The 15,641-nt window shown below is 43.4% G+C and overlaps 1 protein-coding gene across 8 annotated transcripts in view; it reads right to left on the reverse strand.

The window, feature by feature from the left end:
- The window catches only part of CRTAC1 (cartilage acidic protein 1), a 526,287-nt gene that overhangs the window by 115,570 nt on the left and 395,076 nt on the right, over window positions 1-15,641 (reverse strand). For all 8 annotated transcript variants that reach the window (XM_077258322.1, XM_077258318.1, XM_077258320.1 and 5 more), the window contains exon 7: window positions 11,961-12,106. In XM_077258322.1, the coding sequence (XP_077114437.1) occupies window positions 11,961-12,106 (146 nt within the window). The remainder of the gene's footprint in view (window positions 1-11,960; window positions 12,107-15,641) is intronic.

The following is a 15,641-nucleotide window of genomic DNA, read 5'->3' on the forward strand; positions in this document are numbered from 1 at the left end:
GTGGAGATGGGGGATTTAATGTGTGTGGGGGGAGATTTGTCATGGGGATGGGGGGATTTAATGTGTGGGGAGATCTAAGGACACAAAATGAAGAGCAAAGGGGGAGATGGGGGGCATATATGAGGAAACAGTATGGGGGATGGGTGCAGACAGTTTGGGGTCAAACGGGGGATTGTATGTGGACACAGTATGAGTAGCGATGTGAAAAACGTATGTGGACAGAGTACGGGGAGTGAGGTTGTTGGGATGTGTGCATGCGTAGCATGGGGGACAGTGTAAGGGCACAGCCAGAAGAGGACAGTATACCAAGGAGGGGGAGTGTGATGAGAGAGTACAGTATAAATACTGGGCCCTATAGGGGAGACACAGTATGAGAGGACAGTGTGAAGAGGGGTCCGGTATGGAAAGGAGAGGTCCGTGTAAAGAGCGTGTACCATAAGAGGGACAGTGTGGGGGTCATATTTTGTGCAGACAATATAGTGAGGGGCAATTTTTCATTCAGGAGCATTATAATGACACTTGTATCTTTAAGGACGTCATGTGGAGATTTTCTGCAAAAGAGCGGAGAAGATGGAAGTCTGCAGAGACGACTGTGGATGAGAAAACTCCTCATGGGATCTGGACAAGATGAAGAAATGAAGGAGAACAACTCCAGAGGCGACGTCATCTCTAAGGTACCTGGATGTAAATGTTATTTGTGATACTGACTAACTCTCATGTTTTTATTTATGTTAGGAGCATTAAAGGGGATGTCCTGGTTTGTGATGAGTCTGCAGTCATTCTTTGTGACTGCAGACTTCTGAATTCTCCCAGTGCGCCCTGCACACTGTCAGGATTCTCTCGTGCTGGCGATTTTACATATGTGCGGTCATGTGCTGACTAGACATGTGTGGCCTCACTCAATGAAAATGAACTGAGTGAGGCCGGGCACGTCTAGTCGGAATGTGGTCAGAAGTATACAAATCGCATACTTGTGCTGACATGACCGTCCACCGGCAAGGGAGAATCCTAAAAGTGTGCAGTGCATGCGTTGTGAGATTTCAGAAGCTGCGATGTCAGGATTCAGCTCTGCAGGTTCCAGTCGTCGACACATTGACACTTCACTCATATGCGACTTTCATACTCATGGTCCTGTGACATCGAGCTTCTCTTCTGCTTCTCTCAGTTTTTCACTGAACATTGGGAGCTTAAGGGAGAGGAGCTCGTCGGTACATGACTGAGTGTGAAAATCACATAAGTTCGGGGGGGGCGCCAAACTCGGGAACAGCCCCGGGCGGCAAAAGCTCTAGCTACGCCCCTGGATGTCGGTTATCTGTGTGGTCTGTGACCGGTTTTCTAAGATGATTCATTTGGTACCTTTGCCTAAATTGCCTTCCTCTTCTGAGTTGGTTCCGTTGTTTTTTCAGCATGTGGTTCGTTTGCATGGCATTCCGGAGAATATTGTGTCCGATAGAGGTTCCCAGTTTGTTTCTAGGTTTTGGCGGTCCTTTTGTGCTAAGCTGGGCATTGATTTGTCTTTTTCTTCTGCATTTCATCCTCAGACAAACGGTCAAACCAAGCGAACTAACCAGACTTTGGAGACTTATTTGAGATGCTTTGTGTCTGCTGATCAGGATGATTGGGTGGCTTTCTTGCCACTGGCCGAGTTTGCCCTTAATAATCGGGCTAGTTCTGCTACCTTGGTTTCACCCTTCTTTTGTAATTCTGGGTTTCATCCTCATTTTTCTTCAGGGCAGGTTGAGTCTTCTGATTGTCCTGGGGTGGACTCTGTGGTTGACAGGTTGCAGCAAATTTGGGCTCATGTTGTGGACAATTTGGTGTTGTCTCAGGAGGAGGCTCAGCGTTTTGCCAACCGTCGTCGGCGTGTGGGTTCCCGGCTTCGGGTTGGGGATTTGGTCTGGTTGTCTTCCCGTCATGTTCCTATGAAGGTTTCTTCCCCGAAGTTCAAACCTCGGTTTATTGGTCCTTATAGAATTTCTGAGATTATCAATCCAGTGTCTTTTCGTTTGGCCCTTCCAGCCTCTTTTTCCATCCATAATGTTTTTCATAGATCTTGTTGCGGAAATATGTGGTGCCCGTGGTTCCCTCTGTTGATCCTCCTGCCCCGGTGCTGATTGATGGAGAGTTGGAGTATGTTGTGGAGAAGATCTTGGATTCTCGTTTTTCAAGACGGAGGCTTCAGTATCTTGTCAAGTGGAAGGGTTATGGCCAGGAGGATAATTCTTGGGTTGTTGCCTCCAATGTTCATGCTGGCGATTTGGTTCGTGCCTCCCATTTGGCTCGTCCTGATCGGCCTGGGGGCTCTGGTGAGGGTTCGGTGACCCCTCCTCAAGGGGGGGGGGGGGTTACTGTTGTGAATTCTGTTGTGGGTTCTGCTCTTGGGCTCCCTCCTGTGGTTATAAGTGGTAGTGCTGCTGTTTGTCCTTCACAGCAGTCATCAGGTGCGACCACTTTGGACGGGGCTATTTAGTCTGGCCTCACCCTTTAGTGAGTGCCAGTTGTCCATTGTTTTCTGGAGAATTCACATCTCTGCTTGGTTTCTCCTGCTGGATCGTCCATATCATCAAAGATAAGTCCTGGCTTTGTTTTTTCAATCCACATGCGGTGGACTTTATAGTTCAGTGAATTGCTATGTTTTTTCTTGTCCAGCTTTGTCTGTGTAAGGATTTATTCAGCCTAGCTGGAAGCTCTGGAGTTGCAGAGTTACCCTCCATGCCTTTAGTTAGGTGTGGAGATTTTTGTATTCTCTGTGGTGGATTTTTGTAGTATTTTAATACTGACCGCACAGTACTCTGCCCTGTCTTTTCTTTCTAGGTAGCGTGGCCTCCTTTGCTAAATTCTGTTTTCAGTCTGCGTTTGTAATTTCCCTCTCCTCTCACAGTCAATATTTGTGGGGGGCTGTCTTTCCTTTTGGAATTTTCTCTGAGGCAAGATAGTTTTCCTGTTTCTTTCTTTAGGGGTAATTAGTCCTCCGGCTGTGACGAGGTGTCTAGGGAGTGACAGGAACATCCCACGGCTTCTTCTAGTTGCGGTGTTAAGTTCAGGGTCTGCGGTCAGTATAGAGGCCACCTACTCCAGAGCTCATCCATGCTGCTCCTAGGCCACCAGTTCATAACACCTAATATGTCCTGAAACTGTCCCAAATGTCAAGCTCTATAGCTTGCCATCAACTCTTTCAGTAGTAGGCAGTTTCTTTTTATCAGAATTCTGCCAGCACTATACATGCTGGAAATTCTTTTCGCTTCCCAGCATTCATTACTCTTACCATCGTTCAATAGATTGACTTTGAGGAAATTATAGCCCACTTTTTTTACATGTTTGTATGCAAATGGATAGAGAAGAGAGCAGGAACAGAGAGAGACAAAGACGCCCCTTCTACTTGCTGTCATCCATCTAGGTGTCTTTGCTACAAAAGTAGAGTTAGTAAAAGGATCTGTAACGTGACACAACTAAACTCAGCTGTGCTTCACTTCCACCCACAGGGAAAGGTGTGAGTCATCTGTACTTTAATCTCCCACCTCTTCCTAATCATGCAGGAGGTTAGACCAGGAGATCAGAGCTGTAGCATTACATCTCACACTCTGAAATACCTGCGCTAAGCTGTGGTGGGGGCGTGTTCTTTTATCTGCTGTGTTGCTGCCTGATTATGATTGGGCAGCTCATACAGGGTGAAGAAGTGCACGCCCACCAGTGAAAACTATCTGATAACACCGGCTTGGACTTAACAAAATTTAACTCATTAGGTGCTGAACACGTTGCTAATATCTCTGCAATTTAGAGGCAAAATAAAAAAAACAAAAAACAATATTATATCATGTGTCCAGTTCAACATCAAAAAATTAGTGAAAGGTCCTCTTTGATGATGACAAGTGATACTACAGGGTCTGATTTTGGAGGGGCAACCAGAGGATGGGGTCTATATCAGTATGTTAAAATGTGCGATTTATAGCTGATTTAATTTTATTTGCCTAGAGTCGGTTTTAAAATGTCAATAGACAAATGCTTCTTTCTGTTAATACTTTATTTTTCTTTTTCTTTTCTGTTTACTATTTTTGTAAATTATTTCTTATCTTTCAATGTTAGGAGCGATTCCTGGTCAGAGGAGAAATAACACGTCAAGCAAACAATTTATTTAGTGTATATACACTCAACAACAAGGGCAATGTCTTTCCTATCTTCGATTGTGGCCTGGAAGGCTTCAATCTGCCCTCTGGCACTTCACTATCTGTGAAATCACAAGAACTGAGATTTGCTGTGGCCAAAAAGGTCAATGTAATAATTACACCTTCTGCAATCTGACGGAGTCTTGCAGTAAATTCTAGCAACACTACGTGCTTCTCCTACTTCTCGCTTCTCCTTCTTCTCGTCTCTCCTTCATCATGACTGGAGAAGAAGCTAAGGGATCATGCACACATCTGTGTCTGGGCTTTATACATGGTTTTAATTGTGTAGAGCTGTGAAACGTGAACAATAGATTTTTTTTTGTATATACTTTATTATGCCTCCAATTTCATCCAAGGGTTTTTTGTTTCGAAAGTGGCCCATGGAAATTCCCTATTCCCTCCAATCCCAATAATCCCTGCCCTTTTCCAGGCTTGGTTTCTCCTTCATGTCCCGATAATCCAACAGTGTTAATCAGATCAAACGGGAATTGGATATATTTAGATTAATTTGTTGTGAAAATACAACAGGTACAGTAGGTGCCGTGAGTCCCACAAAAATGAGAGTGTTTGCCTATAGTATATCTAGTGATAGAAAACTAATGATGACCCTTGATGGCAATGACAAAAAAAAGTTGGCGAGGAGATGAAAGAACAGAAAGTGGCGCCATAACAAGTATGCAACTGCAAACTCCAGACATCTACATCTTCCAACATCTAACATGGTAAAATGTTATTTACATACTTCTGCTGTGTAAATTTATAAGCAAAAGTGACACCACAAAAATAAAACGTACTCCAAGTGACAGTGTGTCCAAAATATTGAAAAGTATCAGTTGCGGAGGGAATCTATTTTGACTTCAAGAGACCCATACCTGTCATTTCAGGTGACATTCCAGAGTAAGCTGTCATATGTGTGTGCATGAAGAATTACAGTATTTCTGGCCATATAATGACTTAAATTCTGTATTTTTAACCAGTTTTCAATTCTGGAGGCTCCACGTCAAATATTCTGTTGTCTCTGAGCTGGTGGGTGGAGACTAACTACTATCACATTCTCCTATTATGTCTCCTATGCACTGTGCACAGACATGAGTGAATTCTCCTCTCCTGTCTATATGGAGCACATATTCAGAAGGAACAGGATCATAAAGAGGGGTTATACAGCAGTACTGAGCGGAGAATCTGTGAATCCATCTCTGAAGATAGCTAAGCACTCAATAAAGAGCTGCAGAACCATCTCAGGTCAGCATCTCTCTTCTCTGTAGCTCCTCACTTGTCTTTCTTTCGACTTCTGCTAGCAGCATGTATCCTGATCCCTCAACCTTTTCTCTGGAGTTTAGTTTAGCAGGTTTTTTTTTACATATTTGTTATGATTCATCATGGAATGGAAAGAAGTGGCAACATTTCATATATTCTATCAGGTTCATTTCTAATCTCCTCTATAATTTTTTGGCAACTTCTTACCGATGTTATCTACACTACCCATGTGTATGATTAAAAAAAAATATAATATATGTATATATTTTATATATTTTCACAAGTATATAATATAACATCTAAAAATATATATTAAATATTAAAACTAAAAAGTTCCACGGAATAGTATGGCAACACATTAAATATTTCTTATTTTCCTGTTGTTTCTTTCTCACAAACCCAAAATATATTATTTGGAGGTGCAAATAACACTTTAATAACGGTAGAAACAAAATTCAATAGATCTCATTCGCAGGTTTCCAGATGCAAAATAAATTATCCATACAGAGATGTCAAAGTGTGTAAATATGGACTGAAATGTATATTTTACTTCTGGTTTTATAACTCGTGCATATGGTGAAAATCACAAAAGACTGTCATTTGCAAGAATCAGTAATCACTCGCAATTCTTCAAGTGTTTCTCTGGAGTATAGTAGTTTCTATTTCTGCTCGATGTGGTAAAACATGATCACAGAGCATTTTAGAAAAGCTCTTGGTGATCCAATTCTGTAACTCTGGAGGATTTAGGAAATGCAAAGAAATAATAACACACAATGGCCTCTGATTTTTTAAAGGGAGTAAACAAACAATCTATCAAAGGTATTTATTAAAAAAGTGGTCATTTTTTTATTTGACTTATTCATATAAAAATGCTGAAATATTCCATATTAAAATAGAGCAATTACAGTTACCAGACATTTTATTTTATTGTCAGCTTTGCTGTATAGACTGGGACAGAGTTAGCAGAACATCTCATTACCATTAAAAAGCTGTCTAAGGCTGGTTTCACACGTCCAGATATTTCCGGTACCAGAAAAATTGGTACCGGAGATATCCATGTCCGTGTGTCTGTGTGCTCACGTGGTACATCTGTGTGGCACATGTGCGGCAGCCGTGTGCCGCCCGTGTGCCACATCAGGACCACACGGACAGCGCCAGGAAGCAGCGCTACAGTAAGTGCTGTTTCCCTGCTTGTGGTGCTGAAGCCGGCTATCATCCCTTCTCCTCTGCTCGGCCGAAAGCAGCGCAAGCAGGGGAGAAGGGATGAAAGAAAAAACGATGTGGGGTCCCCCCTATATTTCCTAACCAATCCGGCAAAACTCACAGGTGCGGGCTGCTATTCTCAGGTTGGTAAGGGGTCATGGCTATGGGCCTCCCCCAACCTTAAAAAAGCAGCCTGCAGCTGCCCAGAAAAAGCGCATCTATTAGATGCGCCAATTCTGGAGCTTTGCCCTGTTCTTACCACTGCCCTGTGGCACTGGCATATGGGGTAAATAAGGGGTTAATGTTACCTTGCTATTGTAAGGTGACATTAAGCTTGCTTACTAATGGAGAGGTGTCAATAAGACACCTATCCATTACCAATCCCACAGTTGTGAAAGAGTTAAAAAAAACACACACATTAAGAATAAAGTATTTTAATGAAAGAAAGAAAAACACAGGTTTTATTATCTTTATTGTACGCTCAATCCAACCGAAGCCCTCGTTCTCCTGTAAAAAATTCCAAAATAAAAAAGCAACAATATCCCATACCTGTCCGCCGTACAGTCAAGTCCCACGCTGTAAATAATCCCAAGGGGTTAAATACATTTACAACCGGGAGCGCTGCTAATGCGACTGCTCCCGGCTGTAAACGACTGGGGAATGAATGAAATGCAGGGGGCAGAGCTTTGGTGACTAGCGGTGCCATCACCAAAGCTGCGCTCCCTGGTGGCATGAACTCATATGAACTCTGTAGCATGGGAAAATTTCTGATTGAGACATCTCCATTACTAAGCCGGCTTAATGTCACCTTACAATAGCAAGGTGACATTAACCCCTTATTACCCCATATGCCAATGCCACAGGGCAGTGGGAAGAACCAGGCAAAGCTCCAGAATTGGCGCATCTAATAGTTGCGCCTTTTCTGGGCAGCTGCGGGCTGCTTTTTTTAAGGCTGGGGGGGCCCATAGCCATGGCCCCTTACCAGCCTGAGAATAGCAGCCTGCACCTGTGAGTTTTGCCGGGTTGGTTAGAAAATTTGAATGGGTCTATGGTGTGTAAGTGTCTCCGGTACGTGAGAAAACTGTCACTACACGTACCGGAGGCACTGACATGTGAAACTGGCCTAAAACATACATTTGTTGAATGGCAACTGGGCCAGAATACTTGTGCATTTTTCTTAGTAAATCTCACACATTATTTCACTTTTACAGACATCTAACTATATTATGGCAAGTAAAATTGTGTAGAAAAAATATATCCTTCACAGTTTTTTACATTTCTTTTTATATTTTTTAAGGATGCATTTCTTTTCAATAGAAATTAAAACAAATTGTCATGAAAACACAAAGCAAAGTGTATCTATAAATAAGTTCCTAAAATCCATCAAGTAGAAAAATAAATAAAATAATAAAAATTGCACCTCAATTTGCAACTGCGGTTAGGCTGTGAGGCATGTTTGTCTTGGAGGTTCTTTTAGGAGCCATGAATGCAATTGACATCAGATCTGATAGGAAGAAAAAAGCTGTATGAAAAACAGACTCCACAATACAACCTGAAGGCCACCATTGCTAGTCAGCGGGGTTCATAGAGGCTGATCATGTAGCCACAATGAAGCCACTGAAACTAGGCATGTAGTACATTGAAAAAAGGTCCATTTATTCCAAATTTTCTGATCCACTGGAAAGCAACCTCCCTATAGGGCAGATGTTAAATGCTCAATGTTATGTAGTAAGGCTAACTGTTTAAGGCTAACTTTGTGTGGTGGATCCTCCCAGCCCAAAGTTTGGGTGGGCACATAGGTCACAGGTATCAGGTACTGGAAGCCGTAGGCAAACAGGAAACCGACAATCAGGCAGCAGAGGTACTGGAATCTGCAGGCACACAGGAAACTGGGAATCAGGTAGTAGAGGTACTGGAAGCCGCAAGCAGACAGGAGACCGGCAAACAGGGAGCAAAAGGTACTGAAAGCCACAAGAGACCAGGAATCAGGTAGCAGAGGTACTGGAAGTCATAGGCAGAGAGAAGACTTGGAACAGGTAGAGTGGTGTTAGAAGCCGCAGGCCGACAGGAGATGGAGAACAGGTAGCAGAGGTACTGGAAGCCGCTGGGAGACAGGAGACCAGGAAGAGGGCGCAGTGGTACTGGTAACCGTAGGCAGGCAGGAAACCAGAAATCAGGTAGCAGAGGTACTGGAAGACGCAAGCAGACTGGAGACCGGCAATCAGGTAGCAAATGTACTGGAAGCCGCAGACAGACAAAAGACCAGGAATCAGGTAGCAGAGATGCTGGAAGCCACAAACAGACAGGAGACCAAGAATCAGGTAGCAGAGACTGGAAGCCACAGGCCGATAGGACTCAGGAAGACTCAGAGTCTAAATGCCAAGACACAGATGTATGTCTTGTGGGCCTTATAAAGACCTAGGTAAATTTATGGGAGCACACAGGAGCTAGTTAAAAAGTCCGATGTGTAGCACAAGAGAGATTATGAAGTGGAGTGAAGGGAGCAGAGTCCAGACCTGGGACACACACAATTGTACATTGTATGGAGCTGAAAAACCACATTGTGTAATCACTTTTCTTGAGCACTGAAGCCTAGTTCCCGTTTGCTTCAATAGACGAGCTGCAGTACCCAATAACGGCTACTATACAGTGTATGGAGATTTGATGATCTGGTGACCCACACATTGTACTTCCGGCTTGGATGAGACCTACAGAATCGAGGTGCTGGTTGGATCCTTATCAGATTGGTGGGTGGCAGTCAAAGGATAGGTCATCAATATCTTAGTCCTGGAAACCCCTTTTTGCTCGATATATGTTTCCTTTTGCAAATATACTGATGCATGAAGGTAAGAGATCACATGGTGTCACCTTCCAACAACCCAAAGTAGTTTTCTTCCTGCGAATGAAGGAGCATTGCAGGTTCAGTGGGGAACTATTCCGTAAATTTGATATGTATTGGATAAAATATCGTATAAGGAATGGTAAACTTTGTAAATGCATCAGCCCTTTTATATGAAAATGATTCTATTTCTTATGCAAACAGCTTTCGAGTTGCTGAATACACGGCAGAGAAGTTTGATTTCCAAAGCTGCATTAAAAATCAGCAGGAAAAAGGGAGGGGTGACCGCCAGCCATAAATCTTGTAATATATCTCGGAGCATTAAATCCTCCGTGATCTCTGTTTGCTAAAATATGCTGATAACTATAATTGGAATGTTTCAGTCCCGAAGAGAAAGCTTTTATTTCCAAGGGAATTTCAGAGATGCAATAGGGCGAAGTTAACTGGAACAAAGCAACTGATCACTCAAACACTTATAAATTATTATTATTTCCACTGACTGTGAAGCCGGATTTCTGACGGCACGTTGTGATAACTGGAACATAATTATTTCTGGTTTTATACCCCACACACATTCTATAGCTGCAGAACATTAAATCAAAAACATGGACGCTTAAGCCGTAAATGGAAAACACCGAGAAGCTAAATAGAGAGATACAAATCCAAAACTAGAAGCTCTACGAAAAAGAGGAACACCGGCTCCGGTTACCTCTGTACAACCTGTTTGTTGGAGGTTTGAAATGTGTCAGGATGAAAATGTCATAAGGAAAAACCAGATCCGGGGTCAGATCATACGAGGAACATGTAGGGAAGAAGCTGGGGTTGCATCAGCCATGGTCCACCCTACGGTGACCCAGCCAGTTTTCCTAAACCGGTTGCTAAAATAATAGCTTGTGCACAGAATCGGTAATTAACGATTGCTGATTCGGTCCCTCGCAGATTAAATGGAAATCGGACTGTACTCAGATGTCATCCAAGTGCGATTTGCTGTTTCCACCGACTCAATGACTTGCATCAGAATATTGGATAACACTCGGGCATGCTGCAATTTTTTTCTTGGACGTCTCCGTCAGAGAAAAAAATTGGACATGTGCACGGCCCCATGGATTAACATTGGTCCGAGTGTGATCCGATGTTTTGTCGTGCTTGTACAATAAATACGCTCGTGTGCACCTAGCCTAAGCCTTGGATACAATAGTACCTAGTACCTCTCTAGGGTGCAAAGACATGATTGTGCTGCCTGCATCTTTCCGGAGAAGGCTGGCACAAAAAAAAAGGCTATGGCTTGCTTATATGTAGTGAAATAGCAGGATTGGCAAAATGTTGGCCGGTGACGGTGAGTATTCCCCACTGTGGGTGACACAACAGCAGTTTGGGCACATGGAACAGAAGTTTAAATTCAATGGCCACATTCATTGGTACATTTTTATACAAGGGACACAGAGTTGGGAATTTTTTTTAAAGGGGTCACATTTTGGAACTTATTTTTGGGGGCATATTTTCATTCTTAGGGCACATTATGGCCATGTTTTTCGGGGTCACAGTGTAAGGCATATTTGTATTCAGGCAAACACTATATTATTCTTTATTGATAGGCATAGCGTGGGGATATTTTTTCAGGAGCAAAGAGTTGGACTTTTATTGAGAGTGGACTATATGTGACACTGTTATTTCTAGTATCGGGATGTGTCTTTTAAACATGAGTTGCCATCATGGTCTGGGCCGGATGAACAAGAAAAAGTAGGAAAACAATTATTTATTTATTCTACTGTTGCAATCATACATTACTTAAGTTATGAGACCACTCATATGGCTACCAGGACAGATCACTAAGATGTTTCCACTCAGCTGCTTCAGACTGATATACAGGGTGGGCCATTTATATGGATACACCTAAATAAAATGGGAATGGTTGGTGATATCAACTTCCTGTTTGTGGCACATTAGTATATGGGAGGGGGAAAACTTTTCAAGATTGGTGTTGACCATGGCGGCCGTTTTGAAGTCGGCCATTTTGGATCCAACTTTATTTTTTCCAATGGGAAGAGGGTCATGTGACACATCAAACTTTAACCTCACGTGTTAACCTCTGCGACATGTCAATGGCTGTAAACAAAGAGAAACTTGTAAATAACTAATGAAAGAATAAAGTTGTGTTAAAACCAAGCATGCCATTGTTTTTCTTGTGAAATTCTCAATAAGTTTGAAGTGTCACATATACTAATGTGCCACAAACAGGAAGTTGATATCACCAACCATTCCCATTTTATTTAGGTGTATCCAAATACATGGCCCACCCTGTACAATCATTAACTGATCGGTGCCATCGGTTTCCCTGCATGGGGCACTGATCAAAATATCATAAAATGGTGAAAAAAATTGCAAATTATTTCTAAATGGAGCCAGAATAGGAAAAATAAGCAAAGTAACTCACTTTAAGATCAATCAAAATTGATATAAATAAGACATAATTTCAAAAGTCAATTTCAAGAACATACCCTGAATCGAACTTTTCCATTTGTGCTCATCTGTAAAAAGAGGCGGTGAGGGCCATTCCAGTTTCCATATACAATGTCAACTTTTCCATCCCTATTGAAGTCGGCTAGAGCTACACCACGACCATGCTGGTAGGCGTCATCTACACCTGTAAAAGAAATAATGAAAATGCACAAAATTAAACCTGTATATGTTATCTAGTAAAACAACTACAAATCACATGAGAAAAGTATACAGCTTCACAACTTTACTAGGTTCTTAACTACATTGATTCCTCTACTGCAGTTCTCTAAACACGGGCTTATTGTTCCTTCCATATCACTGCTAAAATGATAGTCACTGTAGATACTATTGTGCTCCCATTAAAAATTGCGGATGACTAAACTTCTTAAAATGTTTCTGTCCTTTCACACAAATCTATAGAAGAGCACCGTCTGGCTACCTTCAACTAATATGTCCAGGAACTGCCACAATTTTCCTACTTTTGTATCTTGCCATCTATTCTTTTTCAGTAGTTACTTCATCAGTTTCTTTGTGAATGCAGAATTCCATGCAAGTGTCTTTCATTACAACCATTTTTTATGGATGCTCATGATTTCTAAATAGTCATTATTTTATGCCGCCTGTTATTAAGTGCAAGGGAAAAGCGGTTCCATCTCCAGTAGTGACACCACAGTAAATAGGGACAGGTCTTTGTCTTTCTACAGTAGGTTGGATCTGAATTTTGCCCTTCTACAGTAGGTGGACACAGGTATCTATCCATAGTAAGTGAGGGTGGGTCTCTGTCTCTATATAGTAAGTGAAGGCGGGTCTTTATCTCTCTATAATAAGTAGTGGTGGGTATTTGTCTCTCTACTATAAGTGGGGGTGCGTTTTTGTCTCTATAGCAAGTGGGGGTAGGTCTTTGTCTTTCTACAGTAAGTGCAATAGGTCTTTGTCTTTCTAAAATAAGTTAGAACAGGTCTCTGTCTCTCTATAGTAAGTGGGGGCAGGTCTCTGTGTCTCTATAGTAAGTGGGGGCAGGTCTCTGTGTCTCTATAGTAAGTGGGGGCAGGTCTCTGTGTCTCTATAGTAAGTGGGGGCAGGTCTCTGTCTCTCTATAGTAAGTGGGGGCAGGTCTCTGTCTCTCTATAGTAAGTGGGGGCAGGTCTCTGTCTCTCTATAGTAAGTGGGGGCAGGTCTCTGTCTCTCTATAGTAAGTGGGGGCAGGTCTCTGTCTCTCTATAGTAAGTGGGGGCAGGTCTCTGTCTCTCTATAGTAAGTGGGGGCAGGTCTCTGTCTCTCTATAGTAAGTGGGGGCAGGTCTCTGTCTCTCTATAGTAAGTGGGGGCAGGTCTCTGTCTTTCTATAGTAAGTGGGGGCAGGTCTCTGTCTCTCTATAGTAAGTGGGGGCAGGTCTCTGTCTCTCTATAGTAAGTGGGGGCAGGTCTCTGTGTCTCTATAGTAAGTGGGGGCAGGTCTCTGTGTATCTATAGTCAGGGGGGCAGGTCTCTGTCTCTCTATAGTAAGTGGGGGCAGGTCTCTGTGTCTCTATAGTAAGTGGGGGTAGGTCTTTGTCTTTCTATAGTAAGTGGGGGCAGGTCTCTGTTTTTCCATGGTAAGGCCGGGGTCACACTTGCGAGTGCAATGCGAGAAACTTGTGCGAGTCTCTCGCATCAATACCTGGGACTGCAGCCGCACACTCCAGTCCTGAGTGCCGATGGCAGTGCCGGGTATTGATGCGAGACTCGTGCGAGTTTCTCGCATTACACTCACAAGGGTGACCCCGGCCTAAGTGGGGGCAGGTATCTGTCTCTCTATAGTAAGTGGGGGCAGGTCCCTTTCTATAGTAAGTAGAGGCGGTTGTCTGTCTCTCTATAGTATGTGGGGGTAGGTGTCTGACTTTCTATAGTAAGAGGAGGCAGGTCTCTGTCTTTCTGTAGTAAGTGAGGGTTGGACTCTCTCTATAAGAAGTCAGAGTAGGTCTCTGTCTCTCTATAGTAAGTGGGGGCAGGTTTCTGTCTTTATATAGTAAGTGGAGGCAGGTCTCTATAGTAAGTGGGGGCAGTGTCATGATCTCAATGGCAAGAGATCATAGCATAAGCATATATAGGAACTAGCTCTTGGAAGATGGGAACTGAGCTGACCATGAACAAAACCTAACACACAACTAGCAGTGGCCGGGTAGCATGCCTACGTTGATTCTAGATGCCCAGCACCAGCCGGAGGACTAAATAATGCTAGCAGAGGAAAATATTAGTCCTAGCTCACCTCTAGAGAAATACCCCAAAAGGAGACAGAGGCCCCCCACATGTATTGGCGGTGAATTAAGATGAAACAACAAACGTAGTATGAAAATAGGTTTAGCAAATTTGAGGTCCACTTACTACATAGCAGAAGACAGAAAGGACACTTTCATGGTCAGCTAAAAACCCTAATCAAAACACCATCCAGGAATTACTTTAAAACTCTGGCATTAACTCATAACACCAGAGTGGCAATTCCTGTTCACAAGAGCTTTCCAGACACAGTAACGAAACTACAGCTGTGAACTGGAACAAAAATGCAAAAACAAACATGGACAAGAGTCCAACTTATCTAGTAGTTGTCTAGGAGCAGGAACAAGCACAGAGAGGCTTCTGATAACATTGTTGACCGGCAAGAAACTAACAGAGCAGCAAGGTTATATAGCGACTCCCACATCTTGATGGGAACAGGTGAACAGAGAAGATGAAGACACCAGTTCAATTCCACCAGTAGCCACCGGGGGAGCCCAGAATCCAAATTCACAACAGTACCCCCCCCTCAAGGAGGGGGCACCGAACCCTCACCAGAACCACCAGGGCGATCAGGATGGGCCCTATGAAAGGCACGAACCAGATCAGAGGCATGAACATCAGATGCATTCACCCAAGAATTATCCTCCTGGCCGTATCCCTTCCACTTGACCAGATACTGGAGTCTCCGTCTGGAAACACGAGAGTCTAAGATTTTCTCCACAACGTACTCCAACTCACCCTCAACCAACACCGGAGCAGGAGGCTCAACGGAAGGCACAACCGGTACCTCATACCTGCGCAATAATGACCGATGAAAAACGTTATGAATAGAAAAGGATGCAGGGAGGTCCAAACGGAAGGAAACAGGGTTAAGAATCTCCAATATCTTATACGGGCCAATGAACCGAGGCTTAAACTTAGGAGAAGAGACCCTCATAGGGACAAAACGAGAAGACAACCACACCAAATCCCCAACACAAAGCCGAGGACCAACACGACGGTGGCGGTTGGCAAAAAGCTGAGTCTTCTCCTGGGACAACCTCAAATTGTCCACCACCTGCCCCCAGATCTGATGCAATCTCTCCACCACAGCATCCACTCCAGGACAATCCGAAGATTCCACCTGACCAGAGGAAAATCGAGGATGAAACCCCGAATTACAGAAAAACGGGGACACCAAAGTGGCAGAGCTGGCCCGATTATTGAGAGCGAACTCCGCCAATGGCAAAAAAGCAACCCAATCATCCTGGTCAGCAGACACAAAACACCTCAGATATGTCTCCAGGGTCTGATTAATCCGCTCGGTCTGGCCATTCGTCTGAGGATGGAAAGCGGACGAAAAAGATAAATCTATGCCCATCCTAGCACAGAATGCCCGCCAAAATCTAGACACGAATTGGGTCCCTCTGTCAGAAACGATATTCT

Source organism: Ranitomeya variabilis, chromosome 4 (assembly GCF_051348905.1).
Source record: "Ranitomeya variabilis isolate aRanVar5 chromosome 4, aRanVar5.hap1, whole genome shotgun sequence".
Lineage (NCBI taxonomy): Eukaryota > Metazoa > Chordata > Amphibia > Anura > Dendrobatidae > Ranitomeya > Ranitomeya variabilis.